This window comes from Macaca thibetana, chromosome 6, assembly GCF_024542745.1.
Source record: "Macaca thibetana thibetana isolate TM-01 chromosome 6, ASM2454274v1, whole genome shotgun sequence".
Taxonomy (NCBI): Eukaryota; Metazoa; Chordata; class Mammalia; order Primates; family Cercopithecidae; genus Macaca; species Macaca thibetana.
This window is the reverse complement of record NC_065583.1, coordinates 166,461,246-166,488,175: the sequence shown is the minus strand read 5'-3', so window position 1 is coordinate 166,488,175 and position 26,930 is coordinate 166,461,246. Positions and strand designations below refer to the sequence as shown.

The 26,930-nt window shown below is 44.2% G+C and overlaps 3 protein-coding genes across 12 annotated transcripts in view; 2 read left to right on the top strand and 1 right to left on the bottom strand.

The window, feature by feature from the left end:
• ATPSCKMT (ATP synthase c subunit lysine N-methyltransferase) overlaps window positions 1–8,970 on the bottom strand; it is a 202,351-nt gene extending 193,381 nt beyond the window's left edge. For all 10 annotated transcript variants that reach the window (XR_007726487.1, XR_007726485.1, XR_007726488.1 and 7 more), the window contains exon 1: window positions 8,899–8,970. Coding sequence is in view for 7 of the 10 variants with exons in the window: in XM_050794080.1 (XP_050650037.1) it covers window positions 8,899–8,914 (16 nt within the window). In the remaining 3 variants the exon portion in view is untranslated. The remainder of the gene's footprint in view (window positions 1–8,898) is intronic.
• The window catches only part of CCT5 (chaperonin containing TCP1 subunit 5), a 739,483-nt gene extending 713,393 nt beyond the window's left edge, over window positions 1–26,090 (top strand). Inside the window, exons 2-12 of the mRNA XM_050794069.1 lie at window positions 9,262–9,450; window positions 13,217–13,277; window positions 13,736–13,900; window positions 15,024–15,222; window positions 17,769–17,961; window positions 18,044–18,193; window positions 20,423–20,542; window positions 21,192–21,377; window positions 22,085–22,222; window positions 22,839–23,019; window positions 24,351–26,090. Of these exons, the coding sequence (XP_050650026.1) occupies window positions 9,346–9,450; window positions 13,217–13,277; window positions 13,736–13,900; window positions 15,024–15,222; window positions 17,769–17,961; window positions 18,044–18,193; window positions 20,423–20,542; window positions 21,192–21,377; window positions 22,085–22,222; window positions 22,839–23,019; window positions 24,351–24,478 (1,626 nt within the window). The 5' untranslated portion in view covers window positions 9,262–9,345 and the 3' untranslated portion in view covers window positions 24,479–26,090. The remainder of the gene's footprint in view (window positions 1–9,261; window positions 9,451–13,216; window positions 13,278–13,735; window positions 13,901–15,023; window positions 15,223–17,768; window positions 17,962–18,043; window positions 18,194–20,422; window positions 20,543–21,191; window positions 21,378–22,084; window positions 22,223–22,838; window positions 23,020–24,350) is intronic.
• ROPN1L (rhophilin associated tail protein 1 like) overlaps window positions 1–26,930 on the top strand; it is a 918,600-nt gene that overhangs the window by 695,345 nt on the left and 196,325 nt on the right. The window lies entirely within an intron of this gene.

Genomic DNA, 26,930 nt, shown 5'->3' with positions numbered 1-26,930 from the left:
TGGGGCCCTCAGGCAGGTTTTCTTGTCTCTTCCTGCTTCCAGAGGCTGCCCACATTCCTAGGCTCTGGATCCCACATCACTCCAATCTCTGCTTCCGTCCTGACATCACCTTCTCTCACATGCCTGGCTCCCTCTTAATTTATAGGAACCCTCGTGATAACACTGGGCCCACATAAATAATCCAAAATAATCTCCCATCTCAAGCCCATTGATTACATCTGTACAGGTTCAGGAATTAGAATGTGGACATTCCTGGAGAGGACATTTTTCTTCCCACCACATCCATGAACTATGGCAATCTATTCCGGTGCAGTACAAATTTGAACCCAAGACACACAGAAAGCTGGCAAACAGCAGCGGGTCACCCTCAGGGCAGCCAGCCAATCACCAGTATCCCCCACTCAGCGCGGCTTTGTTCTTGATTCCTGAAGACCCTTCACATGAGTTGTAGAACTGATTTCATAGTGGAAAACCAACTGGGTCGGGGGAGAGGGCAGTGGGAGGAAGAATGCTACTAGTACTAGTGCTAGTGCTAATGCTAGTGACGGTGGTAAAGAAAATTGACTTTAAGAAGGTGATGGCATTTGATAGAAAGCAAAAGCTTTAAATAATTTCAGTTATAATTTTGGCATTTTACGGAGGAACTTACAGGCATACCTTGGAGATACTTAGTTCCAGACCACTACAATAAAGTGGACATTGCAATAAAGCAAGTTACACAAATATTTTTGGTTTCCCACTGTATATAAAAGTTATGTTTACGCTATACTGGAGTCTATTAAGGGTGCAATAGCACTGTTCAAAAACCAATGTATGTAACTTAATTTTAAAATCCTTTATTGCTTGACATTTTGGTCTGGTTTATCTTCAAAAAAATTGTTTAATTTTTAAAAAATAGTTTATTGCTAAGAAATTCTAATGATCATCTGAGCCTTCAGTAAGTAAAAATCTTTTCATGGGCGTAGGATCCGGCCTTGACGTTAACAGTTGCTCACTGATGAGGGTGGTGGTTGCCGAAGGTTGGGGTGGTTGCGGCAATTTTTAAAAATAAGACAACAATGAAGTTTGCTGCATTGATAGACTCTTTCCTTCATGAAAGATTGCTCTGTGGCATGTGATGCTGTTTGACAGCATTTTACCCACAGCAGAACTTCCTTCAAATTTAGAGTCAATTTTCTCAAACTCTGCCACTACTTTACCAACTAAGTTCATAAAATATTCTAAATTCTTTGTCATCATTTCAACAATGTTTACAGCATCCTCACCAGTAGTAGATTCCATCTCAAGAAACAACTTCCCTTGCTCATCCATCAAAAGTGACTCCTCATCACTGCTATTTTATCATGGGGTTGCAGCAATTCAGTCTCATTTTCAGGCTCCACTTCTAATTCTCTTGCTATTTCGACCACATCTGTAGTTACTTCCTCCACTTAAGTCTCAAAGTCATCCAAAAGGACTGAAATCAACTTCTTCCAATCTCTTATTAATGTTGATACTTTGACCTCCTCGCATGGATCATGAATGTTATTAATGGCATCTAGAATGGTGAATCCTTTCCTGAAGGTTCTGAATCGACTTTGACCAGATCCATCAGTGTGATCACTATCTATGGCGCCTCTAGCCTTATGAAATGTATTTCTTAAATACAAGACTTAAAAGTCAAAATTACCCCCTTGATCCTCGGGCTACAAAATGAATGCTGTGTTGACAGGCATGAAAACAACATTCGTGTCCTTGTATACGGCCACCAGAGCTCTTGAGTAGTAACTAGGTGTGGTATCAATGAGCAGTAATATTTTGAAAGGAATCCTTTTTCTGATCAGTAGTTTTCAACAGTGGGCTTAAAATAGTCAAAAATCGTGCTGTAAAAAAAGGTGCTGTCATCCAGGCTTTGTTGTTCCATTTACAGAGCAAGGCAGAGTAGATCTGGCATCATTCCTAAGAGCTCTATGATTTTCTTTTTTTTCTTTTCTTTTTTGTCTTTTGAGACGGAGTCTCGCTCTGTCGCCCAGGCTGGAGTGCAGTGGCCGGATCTCAGCTCACTGCAAGCTCCGCCTCCCGGGTTCCCGCCATTCTCCTGCCTCAGCCTCCCGAGTAGCTGGGACTAGAGACACCTGCTACCTCGCCCGGCTAGTGTTTTTTTTTTTTGTATTTTTTAGTAGAGACGGGGTTTCACCGTGTTAGCCAGGATGGTCTTGATCTCCTGACCTCGTGATCCGCCCATCTTGGCCTCCCAAAGTGCTGGGATTACAGGCTTGAGCCACCGCGCCCAGCCAAGAGCTCTATGATTTTCAGAACGGCCAGTGGGCATTGGCTTCAACTTAAGATCACCAGCTGCATTCACCCCTAACAAGAGAGTCAGCTTATTCTTTGAAGCTTTGAAACCAGGCATTGATTTCTCTCTAGCTTCCAACAGAAGGTTGTTTCATCCATACCGAAAATCTGTTGGCCAGGTGCGGTGGCTGAGGCCTGTAATCTCAACACTTTGGGAGGCTGAGGCGGGCGGATCACAAGGTCAGGAGCTCAAGACCAGCCTGACCAACATGGTGAAACCCCGTCTCTGCTAAAAATACAAAAATTAGCCGGGCGTGGTGGCACACGCCTGTAATCCCAGCTACTCAGGAGGCTGAGGCAGGAGAATCATTTGAACCCGGGAGGCAGAGGTTGCAGTGAGCCAACATCAGGCCACTGCACTCCAGCCTGGGTGACAGAGCGAGACTCCGTCTCAAAAGAAAAAAAAGAAAAGAAAAAAAAGAAAATCTGTTTAGTGCAGCAACCGTCATTAACAATCTTAGCTAGATCTTCTGGATAACCCGCTGCGGCTTCTCCATCAGCACTTGCTGCTTCACCTCACATTTTTATGCTCAGGAGATGGCTGCTCTTTCCTTAAACCTAATGAACCTACCGCTGCTAGCTTCAAACTTTTCTTCTGCACCTTCCTCACTTCTCTCAGCTTTCAGAGAACTGAAGAGAGTTAGGGCCTTGCTCTAGATTAGGCTTTGGCTTAAGGATATGCTGTGGCTAGTTTGATTTTCTATCCAGACCACTCAAACTTTCTCCATATCAGCAATAAAGCTTTTTCACTTTCCTATCATTTGCGTGTTCACTGGAGTAGCACTTTTAATCTCCCTCAAGAACTTTTTCGTTGCATTCACAACTTGGCTATTTGATGCCAGAGGCTTAATTTTCAGTCTATTTCAGTTTTCCACTGCCTTCTTCACTAAGCCTAATAATTTCTAGCTTTTGATTTAAAGTGGAAGAAGTGTGATTCATTCACTTGAACACTTGGAGCCCACTGTAGGGTTATTCATCAGCCTAATTCAATGTTGCTGTGTCTCAGGAAATAGGAGGGCCCAAGGAGATGGAGAGAGATGGAGGAATGGCCGGTGCAGCAGTAGGAACACACACACATTTATCGATTAAGTTCACTCTTATTTGGGCATGGTCTGTGGAGCCCCAAAACATTTACAATAGAAACACCAAAAATCCCTGATCATGGATCACCATAATAGATAAAAAATAGCGGAAAATTTGAAATATTGCAAGAATTACCAAAATGTAAGAGACAAAAAGTGAGCACGATGCTGTTGAAAAAATGGTGCCAACAGACTTGTAGAGCTGCATAAACCTTCCATTTTTAAGAAGCACACTACTGAATGGGGCATGTTGGTTCACACCTGTAATCTCAGCTACTCAGTATGCTGAGGCCAGAAGATCGCTTGAGCCCGGGAGTTTGAGACTAGCCTGGGCAATAATAGCAAAATCCTATCTCTAACAACAATAAAAAAGTGCACTATCTGCAAAGTGCAATAAAACAAGATATGCCTCTACTTGCTAAAATGGTAGTCACGCATTTAATTATTTAAGAAAAGTTGGCCAGGCACAGTGGTTCATGCATATAATCCCAGCACTTTGGAAGGCCGAGGTAGGAGGGCTGCTTGAGGCCAGGAGTTCAGGACCAGCCAGGGCAATACAGCAAGACCCCATCTCTACAAAAAATAAATTAGCCATGTGTGGTGGCATGCACTTGCAGTCCCAGCTTTTTGGGAGGCTGAAACAGAAGGATCACTTAGGCCCAGGAGGCTGAGGCTGCAGTGAGCCATGATCACACCACTACATTCCAGCCTGGACGACTGAGCAATACCCTGGTATTAAAAAAAAAAGAAAAAGAAAAGAAAAGAAAGAAAAGTCAAGGCACATTTGTCACGCCCTCTATAAAGAAATTATCCTGTGGACTTTCCAATTGTACAGTACAGCTGTTAAGGGGATTTGGGTCACACAGTTCTGGAGTCTCAGAACTTAATTAGTTGTTTAACACAAGGTAAGTTGTTACTAAGGCATGGTTTTCTCCTCAGTAAAATTTAGAAATAATTTGTTTAAACATGATTCAAAATTGGCCAGACACAGCGGCTCATTCATGTAATCCCAGGACTTTGGGAGGCTGAAGTGGGTGGATCACCTGAGCTCAGGGGTTCAAGACCAGCCTGTGCAACATGCCAATACCTCATCTCTACCAAAAATACAAAAAATTAGCCAGGCCTTGTGGTGCACGCCTGTGGTCCCTGCTACTTGGGAGGCTGAGGTTGGAGGATTTCTTGAGCCTGGGAGGTGGAGGTTGCACTGAGCCGAGATCGTGCTACCGTACTCCAACCTGGATGACAGAGTGAGACCTCATCTCAAAAAAAAAAAAAAAAAAAAGCTTTTGCAATAATACTATCCTCATAGGATTCTTGGAACAGGTAAATAATGTATGCAAAGCATTTAGCATAAGCCTAAGAGGCTAAGTAATGACTATTAATTGCTAGTATTATTCTCAATACTATCATTTGCAGGGAGGGGCTCAATTTTCAACAGCTTTGAGATATAATTCATACATATACAATTTGCCCGCTTAAAGTAGACAATTTAGTGTTTCTTTTTATATTCAGATATATGCAACCAACACTACGGTCAATTTTTGAACATTTTCATTACCTCAAGAGGAAACCCCTTATCCTTTAGCTACCACTCCCGCATCCACCCTCTATTCCCCAGCCCTAAGCAACCACTAATCTACTTTTTGTCTCAAGAATCCCCTCTTCTGGGGCCCGGTACGGTGGCTCCCGCCTGTAATCCCAGCACTTTGGGAGGCCTAGGTGGGCAGATCACTTGAGGTCAAGAGTTCAGGACCAGCCTGGCCAATATCATGAAACAACATCTCTACTCAAAAAAAAAAAAAAAAAATTAGCCAGGTATGGTGGCGCACACCTGTAATCCCAGCTACTTGGGAGGCTGGGGCAAGAGAATCGCTTGAACCAGGGAGGCAGAGGTTACAGTGAACCAAGGAGCCAAGATCGCACCATTGCACTCCAGCCTGGGAGACAGAGCAAGACTCTGTCTCAAAAAAAAAAAAAAAAAAAAGAATCTCCTATTCTGGACTTAAAGGAATGGAATTGTATAGTGTGTGGATTTCTGCAACTTTTTTCACTTAGCATGTCTTCAAGATTCATCCATGTTGCAACTTGTATCAGTTCTTTATTTCTTTTCACAGCTTAATAATATTCCATTGTATGGATATGCTGTATTTTTGTTTACGCATTTGTTCACCAAGTTTATTAAACAAACACAAGTCAGATGACCCAAATTTAATTTCACCTGTGTAGATATGTACCTTTCAATTCAACCAGCAAAAGATACAATAAAAAGTTCCTGTTTTTCGCAGCCTCCCATCTAGGCAGATGAGAGGTGGGGTCCAGGACAGGCAGACACATGTCAGGTTGTGAGAAATGCTGTAGCACAAACAAAACGATACAGGCATACAAGAGAGGTGGAGAAAAAGACTGATTCCAACAATAGGACCAGTAAGGTGTTGGCAGAGAGAATATTTGAGCTGGAGCCAAAAGCAGCAAGCCTTGGAGCCACGGTGTGGAAGGCAGGGAAAGCCTTTCTGGAGCACAGAATGAGAGAGAAACAGGAAGGCAGAGAGAGAAACAGGAAGGCAGAGAGAGAAACAGGAAGGCAGAGAGAGAAACAGGAAGGCAGAGAGAGAAACAGGAAGGCAGAGAGAGAAACAGGAAGGCAGAGAGAGAAACAGGAAGACGGGCCTCTGAACGCCAGGCTCAGTGTGTATTTTATTCTACGCGCACTGTGATGAAACTTTCTGAGCAACGTCACTATAATATTTGTGTTTTTAAGAAAGGCAACACAGGGGCAATGAGTCTCTTGATGAAATCGTTCTATTTTCTGTCCCAAGTTTTCATGCCTGCAAGTCTTGCAACGTCACAAACATTTGCATGGGGAAATCAAGATCCGTACCCACTGCTGGAGCTCTGGAAGCAGTTACTATGTACATCCAGTATAGGAGTACATCCAACATAGGACTACATTGCTAGCTCCATTCAGCAAAAACAATTCATTCCTTTCTGAGATGGAGTCTCACTCTGTCGTCCAGGCCGGAGTGCAGTAGCACAATCACAGCTCACCACAGCCTTGACCTCTCAGGGTCAAGCAATCCTCCCACTTCAGCCTCCCAAGTAGCTGGGACTACAGGCACATGCCACCACACCCAACTAATTTTTTCAATTTTTTTTTAAAAGACAAGGTCTCCCTATGTTGCCCAAGCTGGTCTCAAACTCCTGGGCTCAAGCAATTCTCTCGCCTCAGCCTCCCAAAGTGCCTCCATGCCAGGCCCTGTATTGATTCTTACCAGTGAAAATCAGGCCCTGAATATTCAAAAATAAAATCAAGACTCTTTCTACAAATCCTGCTAACGGAACGTGTTCAGACTCCCAGACTATTCAATATACATAAATGGCAAGAACTTTCTGTCAGGTGTTCTTTGGAACAAGGAGCCATTCTATTAAATAATGGCGGCAGTGGCCACTGGCTACTTTCTTTGAGCACTTAGTAGGAGTCCATCCTTGAAAATCAAACACAGGATGAGGTTAACTTCTACTGTGTCTAGGCCCTGCTTGCTTATTGACTTCTAATATTGGTCAAAAACTTCAATTTTCAGTGGCAGCTTTGCATCAGCTGAAGCTACAGGCAGTGACAGACGTACAATAAGGTACCCAAGGTTCTTATCCAAGTTCAAGCCAAAAGAAAAAGGTCAGGAAGAGAGAAGGAGCCTGTTTGGAATAGTAACCAGCCACATGTCTAAAGTGGGCTTATATCGGAATGTCACAACTTGTAAGGACTGTTCATTGTGCACTTGTATATGCATACCTGTTTAATAACTACAACATATGTTATGTCCCTTTAGCATATATTCTTATGTCCTTACAAACCCTTTCTTATACTAGTCTAATGTCATTTGTGTCCTTTTGACATACATGAGCTATTGATACTAGGAAAAATCCCCTCTTGCTCCCCAGTATTTTGACAGGAAATAAACTACATAGAGGATGCCATAAGACATTCTATTTTTCACAACAATCGAATGAGCCAAATGAATTGCAGAAGCCACCATTTTTAATAAGGAAACACTGAATTGCCAAAGCTAACGTGAAATAACGTGTCCTTGAAGATGTCTAGCGCGTTTAAGTATGCCAAGCATTAAGAGTTAACTGATCACCAACCATCCAATGACAAAATCAGTCCTCCCTGTTTTGTTTTGGAGACAGAATCTCGCTCTGTCGCCCACGATGGAGTGCAGTGGTGGATTATAGCTCACTGTAAACTGAACTCCTGGGCTCCACCCATCCTCCTGCCTCAGCCCCCAGAGTAGGTGGGAACACAGGCGCCAAGTCAGTTCTTGACTTTCAGGCCAGGGTCAAATGTTATAGTGCATGTATCCATTTCAACATTTACTGAGTACCTAATAAAGTCTGGGAATAATACAACTTTATTAGCTAAGTCCCTGCCTATGGCAGTAGCGGAGAAGTAAGGTTGGAACCCCTCAACAAATAAATCTAAACCTATCAAATATTAAGTCATGATCTTGGAGGGCGCACGGGAAGGCAGCATAAGAGATTCAGAGGACAGCTGCGGTTACCTAGATCTTTCTGAGGCAGCATAATACAGGGCTTAAAGAGTGGGACCCACCGGGCACTGCGGTTGCTCATGCCCAGCACTTCGGAAGACCTAGACGTGCACATCACTTGAGGTCAGGGGTTCGAGACCAGCCTGGCCACTATGGCAAAACGCCGTCTCTACTAAAAATACAAAAGTTAGCGAGCTTGGTGACCTGTGCCTGTAGTCCCAGATGCCTAAGAGGCTGAGGCACGAGAATCGCCTGAATCCGGGAAGCGGAGGCTGCAGTGAGCCAAGACCGCGCCACTGCACTCCAGCCTGGGCTAGTCTTGTCTCCAGAAAAAAAGAGTGTGGCACCCATTGCATCAGGCTGTGCAACTCTGTTTCTTACTAGCTGTAAAACCGTGGCAAGTTACTGGGCCATTCGTGCAAAATGTTAATCGATTTACCAACACTTAAACACAGCTTGCTAAGGGCCAGGCACCGTTCTCCTTGAATCTCACAGCAGCCCTGTAAGGTAGGCACTACTGTTACCACCGTCACTTTGCAAACAAGGAAACCGAGGGACAAAGAAGTTAAGGGATTTCCCCAAAGCCACAGCTAGAAGAGCGGCAGAACTGAGATTCCAATCCATCAGTGTGCCTCCACTATCCCTATTCCTTAACATCGTGCTAAAGGCTGAGTCACTTGCCCTAAGGAGCCCACAACAGTCTCTGGCAGAGAGGAATTCGCACCGGGAAACGCGCCCGCCGCCAACGATCCCCAGAACCGGCGCGGGCACGGCGCGGCGGCCACAAGCTCTGGGTACCGAACGCCAGGCTGGAGGCCAGGGCAGCCACCCGCCCGGCCACCGGCTCGACAGTGGAGACCTCAGCTGACCGCGAGCCCCCGGCCCGCCCGCACCCCTTCTCACGCCCACAGGAGCCCGCCACGCCTTTCCCGCCTCACCTCCTCCTCCCTCCATCGCGAGATTTCCAAGTGGTTTTGGAGGGGGTGGGGGGGGGAAGGAAATGGGTCCTACCATCTTCTCGGAGCCGGAGTTGGAAGAAATCTTTAAGTCAATGAATTCCTCCTCGGTACCCACTATCAGAAACTCTCAATGGTAAAATTTTAAAAACTGACAGATTCAATCTGCTCTTGGCTTGTGTGTCCTAAGATTTCCACTAAGTGTCTTCAAATCTCCCCCCACGGCTTCCTGGATAATAGAAGTTCCCTAAGGCCGCCGATTCCAGAAGATACTGTCTGGCGTGAAATTAGTCTCAGTTAAAATATAAGTCCCGCGCGTCCTGTGCTGCGCGTGCGCAAGCTTTTGGGTCCTCCCGCGAGAGAAAAGTGCGTTCTCGCTTCCGTAGCGGTCTCCGCCGGTTGGGGTAAAGTAACTCCGGCTGCTCCACCATGGCGTCTATGGGGACCCTCGCCTTCGATGAATATGGGCGCCCTTTTCTCATCATCAAGGATCAGGACCGCAAGTCCCGTCTTATGGGACTTGAGGCCCTTAAGGTAATGGCACAGGGACCTGTTCGCGGTGGGCTGAGGGGAGGCGGCCGAGGCCGTGGCTCTGCGCCTGCGCGAGCTTAGGAGCCGCTGTGCCATGTGCTCCCCGGAAAGGTCGAGAATCCCCGTCTCCCGGCAGTCTCCGGCCGCGCACCCGGCTCACTGAGCTCGGGAGAGGCTAGCGCCTAATCCTGGGCTCGGAATGTGGGGGCCAGCCAGGCTGGGCCGCCAGCGCCCTTCGGAGCTGGGCGGGGCCGCTCAGTCCGGTCGCCCGCGGGAGCGAAGCGGGACCGCCTCCCTGCCCGGCCCCTCCAGCCTGACGGCCGCGTGGGGCTGCGCTCCCGTGGGAAGGCGCCGGGGAGATGCTCCGTCACCTGTTGGTTAAGGCGCTGCTGCTTAACCCTGCGCTGGTCCACCCGCAACGGCCCTTCCGTATTCTTTGTCACTCGTAAAGGTGTGGTCACTTACAGGGTATTTCATTTCTGAGTGCTTTTTTGCCCACCCTTGAGGAAAAATAGCGAAGAGTGAAAAACGGACGCACAAAACCGTAATGCAAGGCGGTGTGCGGTGAGAAGGACAGCTATGGAGAGAGTTCTGATGAGCGTAGTGCTGGAGGACAGCGTTAGATCAGGGGTGAGAGCATTCTAGGGAGAGGAAACGTAGAAGTAAAGGCTTGGGCAAGAATGCGCATGGCACGTTGTAGAGTGGAAGAGCCACCCGGTTTTAATGGAGCACTGAGGCTACTGAGTGCCCAGAATGGAAAATACGACGTTATCCTTGGGGAAGAAGGGGAGCCACTGAGGGAGTTTTGAGCAGAATTTAAGTAGAGCTGCACTTCAGGCAGCAACGCTTGAGATGGACCAAAGGGAATAAAGAAGCCCACAGGGGTTAAAGAAGCCAGGGCAGGGGTGCAGGTAAGAAAGAGTCATCTGAGCACCAGATGTTGACAGAAAATGCAGAGGAAGGGACACTCCGAGAGGGCCTTCAGGGTTTGTTATAAAGTGAATTCCTAATGGACCGTTCCACCAGGTCTCAGGTGTCCCTGTTCACTTAATGTCTTGGAGGTTGACTTACACAAAGTTAGAAACAATACAGTTCCCCCATGGACTCTTTGTTTGACTTAGCGCAAGTTACACAACGTCTCGGAACCTCCTTTTCCAGTGGAGGTGATACGCCTCCATAAAGCTGAAGACTTGACAGTGATATTCAGTGGAGTGACTTAGAGGGGCTGCACAGTGGGTGATCCATGGCAGGCACTCAGTATTTGTTTCCTTTCTAGAAAGAAAAAAGTTTCAAGCTACTTGTATTATGTATCCTGTTTTATTTTTCACTTACAGGGACCTGCAGGGAAAGTAACATCCAGTACACACACGCAGTATAACAACATATCTAAAGCTATAGGTTGTTTTGCATCAGCCATTTTGTTCTAACTGCATGCATTTGTGCCCAGAAGTCTCACACTCTGAGATAGTTGTTATTTTTCCAAAACTGGGGACTTGGGCCCAGAGCAGTTGAGAAATTGTTCTAAAGAGCAATTGCAAGCAAAGATCAGCACCATGGTTCAAGGCCACCTCTCGGAGTCAAAGCCAGTGGTCTAGAGCAGCATTCTCAAGCTTGACATTATTGACATTCGAGGTCAGATCATTCTTTGCTGTGGGAGCTCATTTGGACAGTAACGTGGGTGTTTAAATCTCTTTGGATGCTGTGGGTAGGCATCCTTTGAGTGTTGAGGCTCAGCAGTGTAGGGATATACACTTGCTTCCTGACCTCATAAAACGTCCAGCTAACTTGAAGAACCAAAATATATAGAAATTGAAGGCAACAGTGAAAGAAATGTATGGGCCTTGACTTGAACGTTTTGATGGTAATGGTCACGATTCTTCTCTGGTCATTTAGAGCCTTAAAGGTAATATGTATTTTGTTGAGATTCTTCAGTTGTTTAACACTTAACTGTATAATATTTCACCTTTAAAATGCAGGCATTGACCAGGCGCAGTGGCTCAGGCCTATAATCCCAGCACTTTGGGAGGCTGAGGTGGGTGGATCACAGGATCAGGAGTTCGAGACTGGCCTGACCAACATGGTGAAACCCCGTCTCTACTAAAAATACAAAAATTAGCCGGGTGTAGTGGCATGCACCTGTAATCCCAGCTGCTTAGGAGGCTGAGGCAGAAGAATCGCTGGAACCTGGGAGGCGGAGGTTGCAGTGAGCCAAGATCATGCCACTGCACTCCAGCCTGGGTGACAGAGCAGGACTCTGTCTCAAATAAAGAAAAAAAAAGTGCAGGCATTAGTTGGCTTAGGAAGGAATCATATTCTAAAACCGTATAATCTAAAACAGAGCAGGCTAAGTTTCCAGGCCAGCCAGCATAATTCTGTTTTGTCCATAATATGTATTATGGCTTGATGTTTAGACTCTTCCCTCTGGAAACACACAGAACTAGCAGAAGGAAGAAAAAGGTTTTTTCCACTTTACCGTGCGGTAGAGCAAAATATATCTCGGGATTTCGGGATCTCTCCTATTTGCCAAATTCTTTACATCCTTTTCTTTCTGCCTCTTGCTTTCTCCTAAAAAAATAATAATAATAATAATTTCACTCAATTTGGTAGCTAAATGTGGGGAAAAAAAAAAACAGGTAACTTTTTTATTATCACTTTGACAGCTACTTCACCTTCCTTAAGAGGGCCAGTTGCGGGCCGGGCACGGTGGCTCACGCCTGTAATCCCAACACTTTGGGCGGCCAAGGCGGGTGGATCACCTGAGGTCAGGAGTTCAAGACCAACCTGGCCAACATGGCAAAATCCTGTCTCTACTAAAAGTACAAAAAAAAAAAAAAAAAAAAGAGCCAGGTGTGATGGCGCATGCCTGTAATCCCAGCTACTGGGGGGCTGAGGCAGGAGCGTCGCTTAAGCCTGGGAGGCGGAGGTTGCAGTGAGCCAAGATCATGCCACGGCACTACAGCCTGGGCAACAGAGCAAGACTCCGTCTCAAAAAAAAAAAAAAAGCCAGTCACTAACTTTGATCTATAAATATAATTATTGGGATTTCAGGTGGGTGGAGGAAGATTTTTAAAGCAAGAACATTTTTTCTTTTTATTTTGTAACGGGGTCTCATCATGTTTCCCAGGCTGATCTCAAACTCCTGGCCTCAAGCAATCCTGCCTCAGCCTCCCAAGTAGGTGGGGTTACAGGTTCTAGCCACCGCACCCAGCTCAAAAGATTATAACTCTGCAGTAAATCCAGTAAATCATGGTGTGACAATGAGGTGTTGTATGTTTACAGTTGGACTGTTTCTCATGAGTACAGGCCCCTTCTTATCTGCAGATGTGGAACCCACAGATATAGAAGCCTGGATGCAAGGGACTTGAGCATCTGTAAATTTTGGTGTCCTCAGGGGCTCCTGGAACCAGTTCCCCATGGATGCTCAGGGATGACTGTGTTTCACAGTGATCTTGCAAGGCCTGTAAGGTCATGGTCATACTGTCCCTGTTCTCAGCTGTAAATGAGCTGGTAAAAGAATCTGTCTCATTAATGTGTTGAAAATTCAGTGAGATAACACAAAGCACTGAGTTCTTTTTCTTTTATATAAGAATTGCTTATTAAAGCTGGAGTTATAAATGTTATAATACTTAGACCTGTCTGTTGCCCCTTAAATGTAGAAGCTTCTAGAAAACAGAAACTAAATCGTAAGTGATTTTTAATCATCAGATGTGTGCTTTTAACCATTGAAATTGTATGTAACAGTGTTTGCTTTTTCTGTTTGTTTCATTAGTCTCATATAATGGCAGCAAAGGCTGTAGCAAATACAATGAGAACGTCACTTGGACCAAATGGTAAGAGTCCACCATTCCATGTTTTTAGCAAAAGATTTAAATCATAAAACTGTCAATACAAACCTCTCTACAGAAAGGTGGAGTATTGAGGGCAGCATCTTCTTTAACACAGCGAAAATTTTGTAGTGTATCTCAGGTTTCTCAAACATGGTTATAATCGCGTGTAGTTTTAGGTCGGGCCTTTTTTTTTTTTAACACGTTTAATATCATTTCATTAGCATTTTCCAAATCATAGTTGTCTTGAGATTAATACCATACTTAATGATGCTCCATAATTTTTTGCCATTTGTGTTAGCCAATCTCAAAATGCCTTCACGCAGCTGCTATTTTGTGTATGTTGAAATATTTGCATATAATAAATTGCATAGATAAGAGCTGGGTGCAGAGGTCTTTTTTTATAGTTTGTGATATTGGTTGCCAGTTGTTTGCCCAAAGCCTACTAAATGTTGTCTTTTTAGGGCTTGATAAGATGATGGTGGATAAGGATGGCGATGTGACTGTAACTAATGACGGGGCCACCATCTTAAGCATGATGGATGTTGATCATCAGATTGCCAAGCTGATGGTGGAACTGTCCAAGTCTCAGGATGATGAAATTGGAGATGGAACCACAGGAGTGGTTGGTAAGAAAAGACAAAACATCCTTCCTTTCTCATTTAAGAGATGTCATTTAAGACTACAGGGCTAACATGCCTGCCGAGATTGTTGTCTCTGAATCAGAGCCTGAGGAGACAGACAAATCCAAGTTGAAGAACACGCTACAAAACAAATGCCCGGGACCTTCAAAACTGACAGTGTTAAAAAAGAATAGAAAGAGGCCTGGGGATTGTTAGGCAAGGAGAAATCTGTAATGATTGATTGGGCGCTGATTTTGTTTGTCTTTTAAGCTCTAAAGGAGGTTTGGGAAAAGTAGAGGAATTTGATTATGGATCATGTACTACAATGCTGAGTTTCCTGACCGTGACCGCTGTATTGCATATGTGTAGGAGAATACCCTTATTCTCGGCTGTTTGCCTCAATACTTAGGAGTAACATATCATGGTTTCTGCAATTAATTCTCAAATAGCTGAACAGAAACAGTTTGTACATGTAGAGAAAATGTGGCAAAATGTTAATAAGTAAACTGGTACTCATTTTAGTATTGTACCTTGTTTTTTGTAGATTTGAAATCTTTAAAAAGTTGGGGAAATTGAAGACAAAATATCAGTAAAGTTCTTTTCTGCAGATGAAACTTGAATTCATTCATTCAGCAAATATTTACTGGATACCATTATATGCCAGGCACTGTTCTCAGTGCGCTTGGAGAGCAGTAGATTTAAACAGAATTCATCTATGTGACCCTAAAATGAGGAGAAAGGAGGATGGGGGTGGGGGGAATAAATAATAAACAAATGTTTTAGTCTTATCACCAGGATGAATTTCACTGAATAGACCTTGGCCCATGAAACATAATAGCTTTTTACCTCTTAGAAAAATGTTCTTTTTACATTATATTCTTTAGTTACATTGTTTACATCACTGAGGGTTGAATGTTCGTCTATAAGGGGACATGTGTCCTATTAGACCTTTGCTAGAACCAAAACAAGAGGCTTTCTTTTAAAAATAGATAGCTTCTGCCTCTAAGATGACTTCCAGCTTAATTCTGGAAGCTTTTTCTTTCCATGACAGCATCTAACTTGTGCTGATTATACTAAAAGTGAAGTTTTGTTGTTTTCCTAAACTGATTGTCTGCTGGTTTGTTTGCAGTCCTGGCTGGTGCCTTGTTAGAAGAAGCGGAGCAATTGCTAGACCGAGGCATTCACCCTATCAGAATAGCTGATGGCTATGAGCAGGCTGCCCGCGTTGCTATTGAACACCTGGACAAGATCAGTGATAGCGTTCTTGTTGACATAAAGGACACCGAACCCCTGATTCAGACAGCAAAAACCACACTGGGCTCCAAAGTGTACGTTTTGGTAGACGATACGATCACACATTTGTAGAGGCAGCTTGTTTGCCGTCTCTTAAAGGCAGCACAAAATGACCACTGGTGGATTTGTGTTGATTTTATGATTTCTTTCAGTTACTTGGTTTTGCTTTGTTTTTATTGTAGATGTAGATACATGCATTTTGTATTGTAGTTGAGAACTGAGTTTCTAAGTTCATGCATAAATCCCCTTGACAATATTTGCAAAATGTAGTTATTTTAATTTAGTAGAATAGATTGTGTTAAAAATCAGTCAGGGCTGGGTGCAGTGGCTCCTACTTGTAATCTTAGCACTTTAGGAGGCCAAAGCAGTAGCCTGCTTGAGCTCAGGAATTCAAGACCAGCCAGGGCAATATAGTGGGACCCCATTGCTACAAAACATAAAAAACCAGCCAGGCATGATAGTGCACTCCAGAGGCTAAGGTGAGAGGTTGAGGCACAGCAAGCCATGATCATGCCACTGCACTTCAGTTTGAGCAACAGAGCGAGACCCTGTCTCCAAAAAAAACTAGAAAGGGTCCTACCTGGAGCGTATGTGAATTTTCTTTTTTTTTTTTTTTTTTTGAGACGGAGTCTTGCTCTGTCGCCCAGGCTGGAGTGCAGTGGCGCGATCTCCACTCACTGCAAGCTCCACTTCCCGGGTTCACCATTCTCCTGCCTCAGCCTCCCGTGTAGCTGGGACTACAGGAGCCCACCACCGCGCCCGGCTTATTTTTTTTTTTTTTAAATACATTTTTAGTAGAGACGGGGTTTCACCATGTTAGCCAGGATGGTCTCGATCTCCTGACCTCGTGATCCGCCCGTCTTGGCCTCCCAAAGTGCTGGGATTACAGGCGTGAGCCACCGCGCCCGGCCAGGATATGTGAATTTTCATAACACTTTCTATAATTTCTTTGCTGGGGAGCCACTGGGGGGGGTTCCCCTTTTTATTCGGCAAATTGCCGATCCAAAATTATGATTTAGTAAAGAGAGTCTTGAAAGTGACTTGTCTCTGGCGTTTTCAGTGTTTGCATACTACCCATTTGCCAGGCTTACTGCCGGGTCTTTTGGGCACTGAGACACAGCTCTCCCCCCAGGAGACTCTAGGCAACCTCAACCAAGGGGTGCACTGATGATGAACCACGACAAAGACTTGAGGTCTGTTGCCATAATGTAACAAAAATCCAGTGTAAGCTGCTTTATGGCATTATATTAAGTCAGTGAGGCCGGGCGAGGTGGCTCAAGCCTGTAATCCCAGCACTTTGGGAGGCCGAGATGGGCGGATCACGAGGTCAGGAGATCGAGACCATCCTGGCTAACACGGTGAAACCCCGTCTCTACTAAGAAATACAAAAAATAGCCGGGCGAGGTGGCGGGCGCCTGTAGTCCCAGCTACTCGGGAGGCTGAGGCCGGAGAATGGCGTGAACCCGGGAGGCGGAGCTTGCAGTGAGCTGAGATCCGGCCACTGCACTCCAGCCTGGGCTACAGAGCGAGACTCCATCTCAAAAAAAAAAAAAAAAAAGTCAGTGAGGTTTTCAATTGTGTGCTTGTGGTGGTTTTAGCAAAAAGGAAGGAGGGGTCTTCTCAACTCAGAGTAGTCAGAAAAAATGTAGGAAAAGTGTTTGCTTCTGTTGCCTTTTCCCCTGAGCAAAGCCTGTGTTAAGGCAGAAGCCTTCAGCAGTGCCTGTCCTCCTGTAACCACAGATCTCAGCAGAGACTAGCTCCCTAGGCAAGAGTGAGTACTCTACGGGTAGCCTTTGTCATAAGTGTAACACTATTTTCTCATGAAAGGAGGACAGCATCATTACTTGAAGTGTACAAATCTATTTTCTTGTTGCTTTATAAGTTGGCCCTGTTCTGTTTACAAGTATTAAGTCGTCTACTTAAGATAAAACGTTTACTTTCATGGTTCTCTTTTATAGATAATCTACGATTTCAGACATTATTTCAAGTGCTAGGTTTCCCTAGTTGTTTTTCTTGACTCTAAAATGAATTTATTGAGCAGTCTATTCACATGTTTGAAAGCTTTCAAAAAGGTAACATCCTTCATCTGTAATGGATGTTGTGGTGAATTCTTAGAAAGTGAGCAGCCCTGTCCAGTCCTTTCACCTCCCGATTAGTGCTACGCTTCATTGATATAAGACTGACTTTTCCTGAGTGATTACTTACCTTTCTCATTCTGTTCTGAACTTGTGAAATAGTAACAGTATTCTGTAGAAGTCGTGCATTCTAAGACCTTAGTTCATGCCAGACTACAGTGGTTTCTTGAGTGCATTCATAATGGAAGGCAATAGTAAATTTCAGAGTTAGCGAAAATAAAGATGTGATTTTTTTCCCATGTAAGTATACGGTCCTCTTTGGGGCTCATGGATCACAGGTTAAGAATCTCTGCCCCAGCCTGTTGAAAATGCAGGTTGAGATGGCATTCCCTTTTAGAAGACTCAAAATATTTGATTTATATCTTTGAGTAACATTGTATCGTGTGGCCTGCTTTGGTTGTAGTAGTTGTGAAACCAGTGAAGTTTGTTTTTGGTGTTTTCATCAGGGTCAACAGTTGTCACCGACAGATGGCTGAGATTGCTGTGAATGCCGTCCTCACTGTAGCAGATATGGAGCGGAGAGATGTTGACTTTGAGCTTATCAAAGTAGAAGGCAAAGTGGGCGGCAGGCTGGAGGACACTAAATTGATTAAGGGCGTGATTGTGGACAAGGATTTCAGTCACCCACAGATGCCGAAAGTAAGCCATTGCATTTCACAGCTTTGCACTCTTGGTTAACTCTTAATTCCACCAATTAAAATGTCTTTATGTTCCCCCATAGAAAGTGGAAGATGCTAAGATTGCAATTCTCACATGTCCATTTGAACCACCCAAACCAAAAACAAAGCATAAGCTGGATGTGACGTCTGTTGAAGATTATAAAGCCCTTCAGAAATACGAAAAGGAGAAATTTGAAGAGATGATTCAACAAGTAAGACTTACCAGAGTCCTCAGTGGAATTTAAACTCCCAAAGGGTACAGTTAGTTAGGTTTGGTTAGTAAATATGTGTAGTCTTCCTTCAGTTCTAAAACATACACAAGAAAATAACAAATCACATAGAAAAGCATAAACAGGGAAGAATTCTGATTTTGTCTTAAAATGGTAGCATGTTCAGGCTGGGTGTGGTGGCTCACACCTGTAATCCCAGCACTTTGGGAGGCGAAGGCAGGCTGATCATGAGGTCATCAAGACCATCCTGGCTAACACGGTGAAACCGCATCTCTACTAAAAATGCAAAAAATTAGCCAGGCGTGGTGGCAGGCACCTATAGTCCCAGCTACTCAGGAGGCTGAGAAAGGTGAATCGCTTGAACCCAAGAGGCAGAGGTTGCAGCAAGCTGAGATCGCACCATTACACTCCAGCCTGGGTGACAGACTGAGACTATGTCTCAAAAGGTAGTATGTTCAGGGTCCTGAAAGAAGTGACCCTGTTAACTAAAGCCATGTTTTCAGTTGTACATATTATATTTGCTCTCCTGGACAAATTTAATGTAGCTTACCTTAAGATTTCTGACTATACATTTTAGACAAGAGTTAATGAGTAACTGGAGTTAAACCAGAATGCACTTACAGTAATCCCAATTCTTTGCTCGGTTAAGTCTAGTTTGGGTTCATGAATACCTTAGCATAGGTGTGCTTTCTCTCTGACCTACCAACTCCTCTTTGGGGGCTGTGTCCTTGGGAGTTGAAAACACCGGTACTCAAGAAGACAGGAACATGTTGGTTAGAGCATTATTTATCATAGCAAACCAACTAGAGACGATTTTCATGTCTGTTCCTGGGAAAGTCATTGTACTTACTCATTGATGATACAGTTCTTTGTGCCTACGACGTACCAGGCTCTGTTGTAGGCACTAAAGGTACAGCAGGGAATGAAGCCAAGCTCGTGTTCTTGAGGCACAAATAGGGGAAAGATGGGTACAGCTCCATTACAGACACTGGTCAGAGACGTGACCTGTAAGGAAAGGCCAACATTGAGTGAGAGCAGCGCCCCTACGGGAGGAGCATTCCAGGCTGAGGACAGAAGGGGATGCTGTTGAGCCAGGAACGTGTTGGCTTCTACAAGGAACAGCCACCCTCAGGGATTGGAGCATGCTGGCAGGAGCTTATGCATAAAAGGCCATCAGTGGTCATGAGAATGGTGGCTCAGCTGCGCTGGCAGGTCAGAGATAAACTGATAGGCCAGGGATGTTACTGGATCATGCTGGTGAGGCGCAGGTTGCTGAGAATGAGAAAGGAAGGGGGATGGGGCTAGATGCTAAAAATGTTCAAGAATGAGAGGCAGGGACCCAAAGAGGAACATTGTAGGTGACTGAGGAGCAAGAAGGACCCGTCTCCTGTTTTGAGCACGTGAGAGGGAAAGCAGCTGCCATCTGAGGAGGGTTGCAGGTGCAGGCTGGTTTTCAGGGGTTGTATAAGGAGGCTGCTGTTCTGGACTGAGTTCAGAGGGTCAGGGAAGGAAGAGAGGGAGAGCCAGGCAGTAGCAGGTGGTCTGGGAGGCCTGATGGAGACAGGTAGGTGAGAGTTGCGGGGCATGGCGTGGCAGTCCCAGGTGAGCACCAGAGGTGGGGTGGGCAGCCGGATCGTTGCCCTCCTATTTGGGAAAAGTCACTTTGCCCTTTGCAGGTCGGGGTGAGGGTGCTCCTTACAGGAAGCAGAGTCGCCTCTGTGGGCGCCTGATTTAGTTTGTATCTGTGGATCCACTGAGGATTGTCCATCCAGGTGAGATGGGCAGGTTGCAAGTGGTTCACAACATTGTGTGTTTAAAACATACTCAGATGAAACTACTCCGTAGGTATTGGTGACAGGACAGAGCTGTTAGCCATTTCCCCCGTGGTTGGGAAGGGTATTAGCTTTGTTTGTTGACATTTCTGTTGACTTCGCATCGTTTTAACAATAGGGTTCAGCATGAATTACTGCTTGTGGTTTTTAAAGCATCTTTAGACAATGAGGTGATCCCCATTGATAAAATACTCACTATTTAGAATTTGGAACTGACAGAAAAGTGGACACTTGTCTATTTCCTTCTTTCTCTTTCCTTTGGTTTTGTGTTCAAGTGCACATGCCTTACACACAATTGTGCCTCTCCTTTTTTCAAACATTATAGCGAAGAATAAATACCCACTTTCTCTTAATACAATTGCGGTGTTTCTTTTCCCAGATTAAAGAGACTGGTGCTAACCTAGCAATTTGTCAGTGGGGTTTTGATGATGAAGCAAATCACTTACTTCTTCAGAACAACTTGCCTGCGGTTCGCTGGGTAGGAGGACCTGAAATTGAGGTAGGTTGCTCCACATGAAGAGACTTTGAGATGTAGGGGTTCACCTTATGTGTTGAGGGGTGTTTTGATAGCCCTGCCTTAAATAACTGCATCATACCAAGGCTGGGAGATGAGGGGAGGGTGAGCTGGGAGAGAGGAAAGCGCTGGAATCTTTGTTACTGTTTGGTTAACAGTGCTGTGTGTTTCTGGTGTTCCCTGGCATTTTGAAATTATCTCCCTGTGTTGTCTCACTTGGCCCTATCGTTGACTTACTAAGGCTGGAAGACCTGGTCTCATCCAGATACTAACGGCAGTCCCGGGCAATGCTGCCTTGGTGGTTCTCACTGCAGCACAGTGCAAGGAACATGCAGGCTGGGTTCCCAGAGAGGGAGGGCTGCACAGAGGGGAGATGAGGGCATGAGCTTAGGGGACAGGCGCAGGGTGATAGATCCAGGCAGCACCAAAGCCCCAGATCAAGACGCCCAGCTCCTCAAGAGCCTTGTTACGTAACAAGGTGCTTTGGGTTGAACTGAAGATGTTTTGGTCAAAGTGGGGCAGCAATTCTAGTGAACAAGGGGGTCTTAGATCAAGTTTTGCTCATTTGTGCCCGGTTTTGAAAGTTAACTTCACCAGTACTGTCTTCATCCTTCTCCCTGACCACCCCGATTAGCTGATTGCCATCGCTACAGGAGGTCGCATCGTCCCCAGGTTCTCAGAGCTCACAGCCGAGAAGCTGGGCTTTGCTGGTCTTGTACAGGAGATCTCATTTGGGACAACTAAGGATAAAATGCTGGTCATCGAGCAGTGTAAGAACTCCAGAGCTGTAACCATTTTTATTAGAGGAGGAAATAAGATGGTGAGAATTCAACTATTCGTCCTATACTATTGCTTATTTTGCTTCATGGTCTGGTTTTTTTGCTTGTATATATTTAACAGAGACACAGTCACCCTAAGAAAAATAATCATGTTTCTCAAACAGTGATGTATCATGGTTAATTTCACGAGGCACATTTGCCTTTCTGCTGTCCTTATAGTGTACAATATACACTATGAGATTTTTATATCTTTTTAAATACTTAAACACAGTTTAAATATTCGAGTCTTGGATTTTAGAATGTTGGGTACAGTTACCTTAGGGGTTGGTTAAACTGCTAGTCCTAGCAACATAAGATTCATTTTAATAACAAATTACAATATGGTATTCCCAAGGATGACTTACATCTGTCCCTAAGGTAGAAAAAGGGAACCCAAGTGAATAACCATCGACGATCTCTGTTCTTTGAGAATGAGTTGTAGCACATTGTGATAAATCTTTGCGAGGTTTGTCGGTTTTTGACTCTTGCTTAACCGTGTATCCTAGAATGAGTCACTGGCCACCTCTGCCTCTTGAATTTTATTAACTACGTTACAGGAAGGAAAGCTAGAAAGATACAGATCATCCGATAGTGGAGGCCATCTAACTATTAGAGCACAGCCTGTCTGTCTTTAAAAAGGTGCCAGATACTTGCCTCTAAATTGAATAGATCTTGATCACATTAATTTAAGCAAAGCTGTTTTCCTTAGATCATTGAGGAGGCGAAACGATCCCTTCACGATGCATTGTGTGTCATCCGGAATCTCATCCGCGATAATCGTGTGGTGTATGGAGGAGGGGCTGCTGAGATATCCTGTGCCCTGGCAGTTAGCCAAGAGGCGGATAAGGTAAGGGATATGTGCAGACTTAGTGAAAGACTTGGGCCTCGCCGACAGTGGAGGCTCTGAGGCTGCAGAACAGCGAGGTGCTGGATGCAAAACGAACAAAAGCATCGTGAGCTGTGTGTAGGTGACAGGTGTTTTAATCTAAGTTAATTCCCATGTTCCTGTATTCAGATTCAGGTTACCATAAACTAGCATTTCTCAGCTGTTTTCAGCCAGTTCATTCTTAAAATAATAAATCTCTGGTCTTTTAATGTTATGTGAAATTCAAAATTAGTAGTATAACTTAAAGATAAGTCGTAAAAGCTGCTGTATTTTGAGACATCTCTCATGTATGTATACCCTCTGCCCGTATTCTGTATTGACATTATAATATTCTGATAGATACAAAAATAGAGACAGCCTATTCTTTTTTTTTTTTATTTAAGTTCTAGGGTACATGTGCACACCGTGCAGGTTTGTTACATGTGTGTACTTGTGCCATGTTGGTGTGAGAGACAGCCTATTCTTCAAAGTCTTTGTGAGCTGACTTTTCCAAGTATGTGATACAGTGTGTTTTCAGGGTGCTGCTGGGTGGTTTTGTTTTGCCAAGTGCACTTACCATACCTCCGCACCTTTCCAGTGCCCCACTTTAGAACAGTACGCCATGAGAGCGTTTGCCGACGCGCTGGAGGTCATCCCCATGGCCCTCTCTGAAAACAGTGGCATGAATCCCATCCAGACGATGACCGAAGTCCGAGCCAGACAGGTGAAGGAGATGAACCCTGCTCTTGGCATCGACTGTTTGCACAAGGGGACAAATGGTGAGGAGCTGTCACACCTCTGCGTGCGGTGTCTGATTTAAACTGAATAATCATCCACTGTGTGTACTGTGAGATGGTGGTATCTTTTTAAATATGTAAAGCCACTTCAGGTGTTCAAATCCTGGATTTTAGAATGTTTGATTGATTGCCATAGGAATTGGTTAGACTACTAGACCTAGCAACATAAGACTCATTTTAATAACAGTAAACTACATACGGTACTATCACCAAAGATGACTTAGGTTTTAATCTCTGGTTTTGGGGAAGTAATGCCATATTGCTGTTTTTACACAAATGTCTGTCAGTGGACAGCGTATAAAACAGCTCTGAAGTGGGCTTTAGTTCACAGGTCACTGTGTGGTTAATCCAGCACACTGGAGTGTTTTCTAAATGTAATACTATAACCTCTGTAGCCCAGCTCCCAAAAAGATATGGTGACTGTAGCTTGTTGAAACAGTGGTCCCAGGCATTTCTGTACTGAATCAGGCCATGTCTGTAATCCATCCACAGAATGTGACAGTTTGTTTTTGCTTAAAAGTATAGGTGGTACATTCTGCTTTCCATGCTCATATCCCAAGAGTTTCAATAATAGCAACTCTTTGTGAGGCAAATATTTAATGTTTCTAACTTGAATGCTTGGTTGTGCTCAAATTTAGCATTTCTAGGGCCGGGCTCAGTGATTCATGCCTGTAATCCCAGCACTTCAGGACGCCAAGCTGGGTGGATCACCTGAGGTCAGGAGTTTGACACCAGCCTGACCAACATGGTGAAACAGCATCTCTACTAAAAATATAAAAATTAGCTGGGCCTGGTAGCGGATGCCTGTAATTCCAGCTACTCAGGAGGCTGAGGCAGGAGAATCGCTTGAGCCCGGGAGGCAGAGGTTGCAGTGAGCCGAGATCACACTATTATACTCCAACCTGGGTGACACCTGTCTCCAAAAAAAAATTAGCATTTCTAGATCTTTCTTGGAAATATCTTACATTTCAGTTATGGTCGGATTCACTTACTTTAGATTTCCTAAGTTAGGGTATGGTTACTTTGTGGGATAAGATGTTACTGAAAAATTTCACCCTGTAGCTAGTCATTGAAGAAAGCCCTCTCTCAACAGCTCTCTCTACCAGGTTCGAGTTCCAGAGTGTCCTTGGAAATAATGAAATTACATTCATCTGAACATGAAATAGAACTGAAATTAGTGGCCTCCTGCTTGGCTTCCAGGAGCTTGTATTTCTTAAGTCTTACTGTGATTCCATAAACCAGAAAGTCAAAGCTGGTTATTGATAGTTTATTGTATGCTATTTTAGGATAATCAATTTCCTTGTATTTTTCAGATATGAAGCAACAGCATGTCATAGAAACCTTGATTGGCAAAAAGCAACAGATATCTCTTGCAACACAAATGGTTAGAATGATTTTGAAGATTGATGACATTCGTAAGCCTGGAGAATCTGAAGAATGAAGACATTGAGAATACTATGTAGTAAGATCCACTTCTCTGATTAAGTAAATGGATGTGTTGTGATGTGTCTACAGTTATTTATTGTTACATCCTTTTCCAGACACTGTAGATGCTATAATAAAAATAGCTATTTGGTAACCATAGTTTCACTTGTTCAAAGCCGTGTAATTGGGGTACTATCTCAACATGCTTTTGTATTCATTGTATTAAAAGAATCTGTTTAAACAACCTTTATCTTCTCTTCAGGTTTAAGAAACATTTATTGTAACAGTAATTAAATGCTGCCTTAATTGGAGGGGTTTGGGTGGATTTTTTTTCCCCTTCAAAATAAGCTGTAGGGACTATTTTAACAGCTTAAACATGAGCTCTCAAGATGCACTTTCGTATTGAGAGGAATATGGGCTTGATCCTCTTCCTATCTAAATGGGTGGGCCCTTTGTAGAGGGTCCACCACAGAATTACGGGATGCCTTAAGTGCTGTTACTAGGTTGCTCACAGCCTAACCGAGGATATTGTTTAGAGCTGATGGAGACCCATGTGAGCCTTTGCTTTCCTCTGGCCCTGGCCCCACCCTGAACACAGCTCATGTGCAGAATCAGAAGCAGCATGTGCAGAGCTGACCACCAGCACAGGCTTAGGGCAGTTCAGAACCCACTTGTTTTCCTATCAGAGGGACACGGTAAGTGGAGGTTAAAGTAAATTACAGGAAATAAGGGAGAAATCTTGCAGTTACCATGTTCAGATAGAGTGACTGAAATTAATTGTGCTTACTAAAGTAGTACTAGCTAACAGTGTTGGGCCAAGACATGCTCTGAGAACTCTACACAACCCAGTGAGGCAGATACCCTTTCCTACTGCTCACATCTTACAGGTGAGTACTAATAATTTGCCAGCATCTCACCACCAGCAAGTAGTAGGGCCAGGTCAATCCCAGGCAGTCTGACCCCAGAGTGGCCCAGCTCATCCCCTACCCCATTCTGCTATTTGCTTGTGATTCTCTAGATTTTCTAAAATAGTGTTTTTTAAAGAGCATCATGATGATAAAGCTCAACGTGATGAACTTTATCACTAGTTATGCCACCTTAACTAGTCAGATTCCCTAGAATTAGGAAGTGGTAACTCTTGTCTAAATTTGCTTAAGTGATTAATTTGGGTTACCCTCTCATGTGAACCTGGAGATTTCCCAGTCGTAACTATTGGGTCATTGTGTTTTCTCTGTACATTCATGCATTGGATGTTTTGCTAAATAACTCCTGTGGATTTAGGAATGTGTGCTAATAATTGCATTCTTCCTAATTTTCACATTTATATGGAACTAGGCAGTTAAGTATTGAAAGCGTTAAACTGAGTTTATTTACAAGGACTGATTCTAGCCTACAGAGAACATACGGCAGCCTTCTTTGGACCAGAGTCTTATCCGAGGGGTCCGTGGGTGTATCAGAAGAGCCACTAAACCAATCCCCCTTTCCAAAATTGAACCTCACAGACATTCCTGGTGGTTTTTTGTGGTTGAGAAACTGGTCAATGAACAGAGAAACTTAGAGATGTTTTACAAGCCTTTCATGTTTAATGAGTTTCATTTGTTGATTTGTACTAAACCTCTTCCAGGTGATGTATTTTATCTTTCACATTCCAAATCACTCAAGTTTGATTTTGCTGGTACTTTGGCCACACCCTCTCCTTCCCCATGTGGAGCAAAAGCAACTTAGGGTGCTTGACCCAAAGGCTGGATTCCCATGTAAGTCCCCATGTTTTACTGCTGGTTCCCAATTTCTACACGTGCTGGATTCATTGGAGGTTTGTTCAATGTCGTGTTTTTAATTTCAGCCTACTCAATCTCCATGTGGGGGTGGTTCCAGGATGTCCTGCAGGTACCAAATTTCATGGATGCTCAAGTCCCTGATAAAAATAGTGTGGTATTTGCACATAACATACATCCTCCTGTATACTTTAAATCATCTCATTATTCATAATACCTAAATGATATGTAAATATACTGTATTTAGGAAGTAATGACAAGAAAAATCTACATGTTCAGTACAGATGCAATATTTTTCCCTGAGTGTTCTCAACCTGAGGTTGGTTGAATTCAGATGAGGGTCAGCTCTGTAAGCAGCTGCTGTGAAGCACAAATGCCACTGGGAGGGCTGAGAGGCCCGTCTTTCTTTTACATGGGACTGAGTTTCTTGAATCTCATTTTCTTTCTGTAGGTGAAACAGCTGCAACAGATAAGGGGTTGGGGGGCCAGAGGAAGGTGACATGGTAGTAATTGACTAATTTGTAAGCATGGAGAAGTTTCTCCAACGTAGTTGTTTCTTGCAGGCAGCCTTGGCAGGACGGGGTCATCTAAAAGCACCAGAAAAGTGGGGACCAAAGGCAAATGCCCGAGAAAGTGTTGCAGGGCAGGAAAAGTGGGGAAAACTGGACAAAGTAGTAAAGATGTAAATGTGTG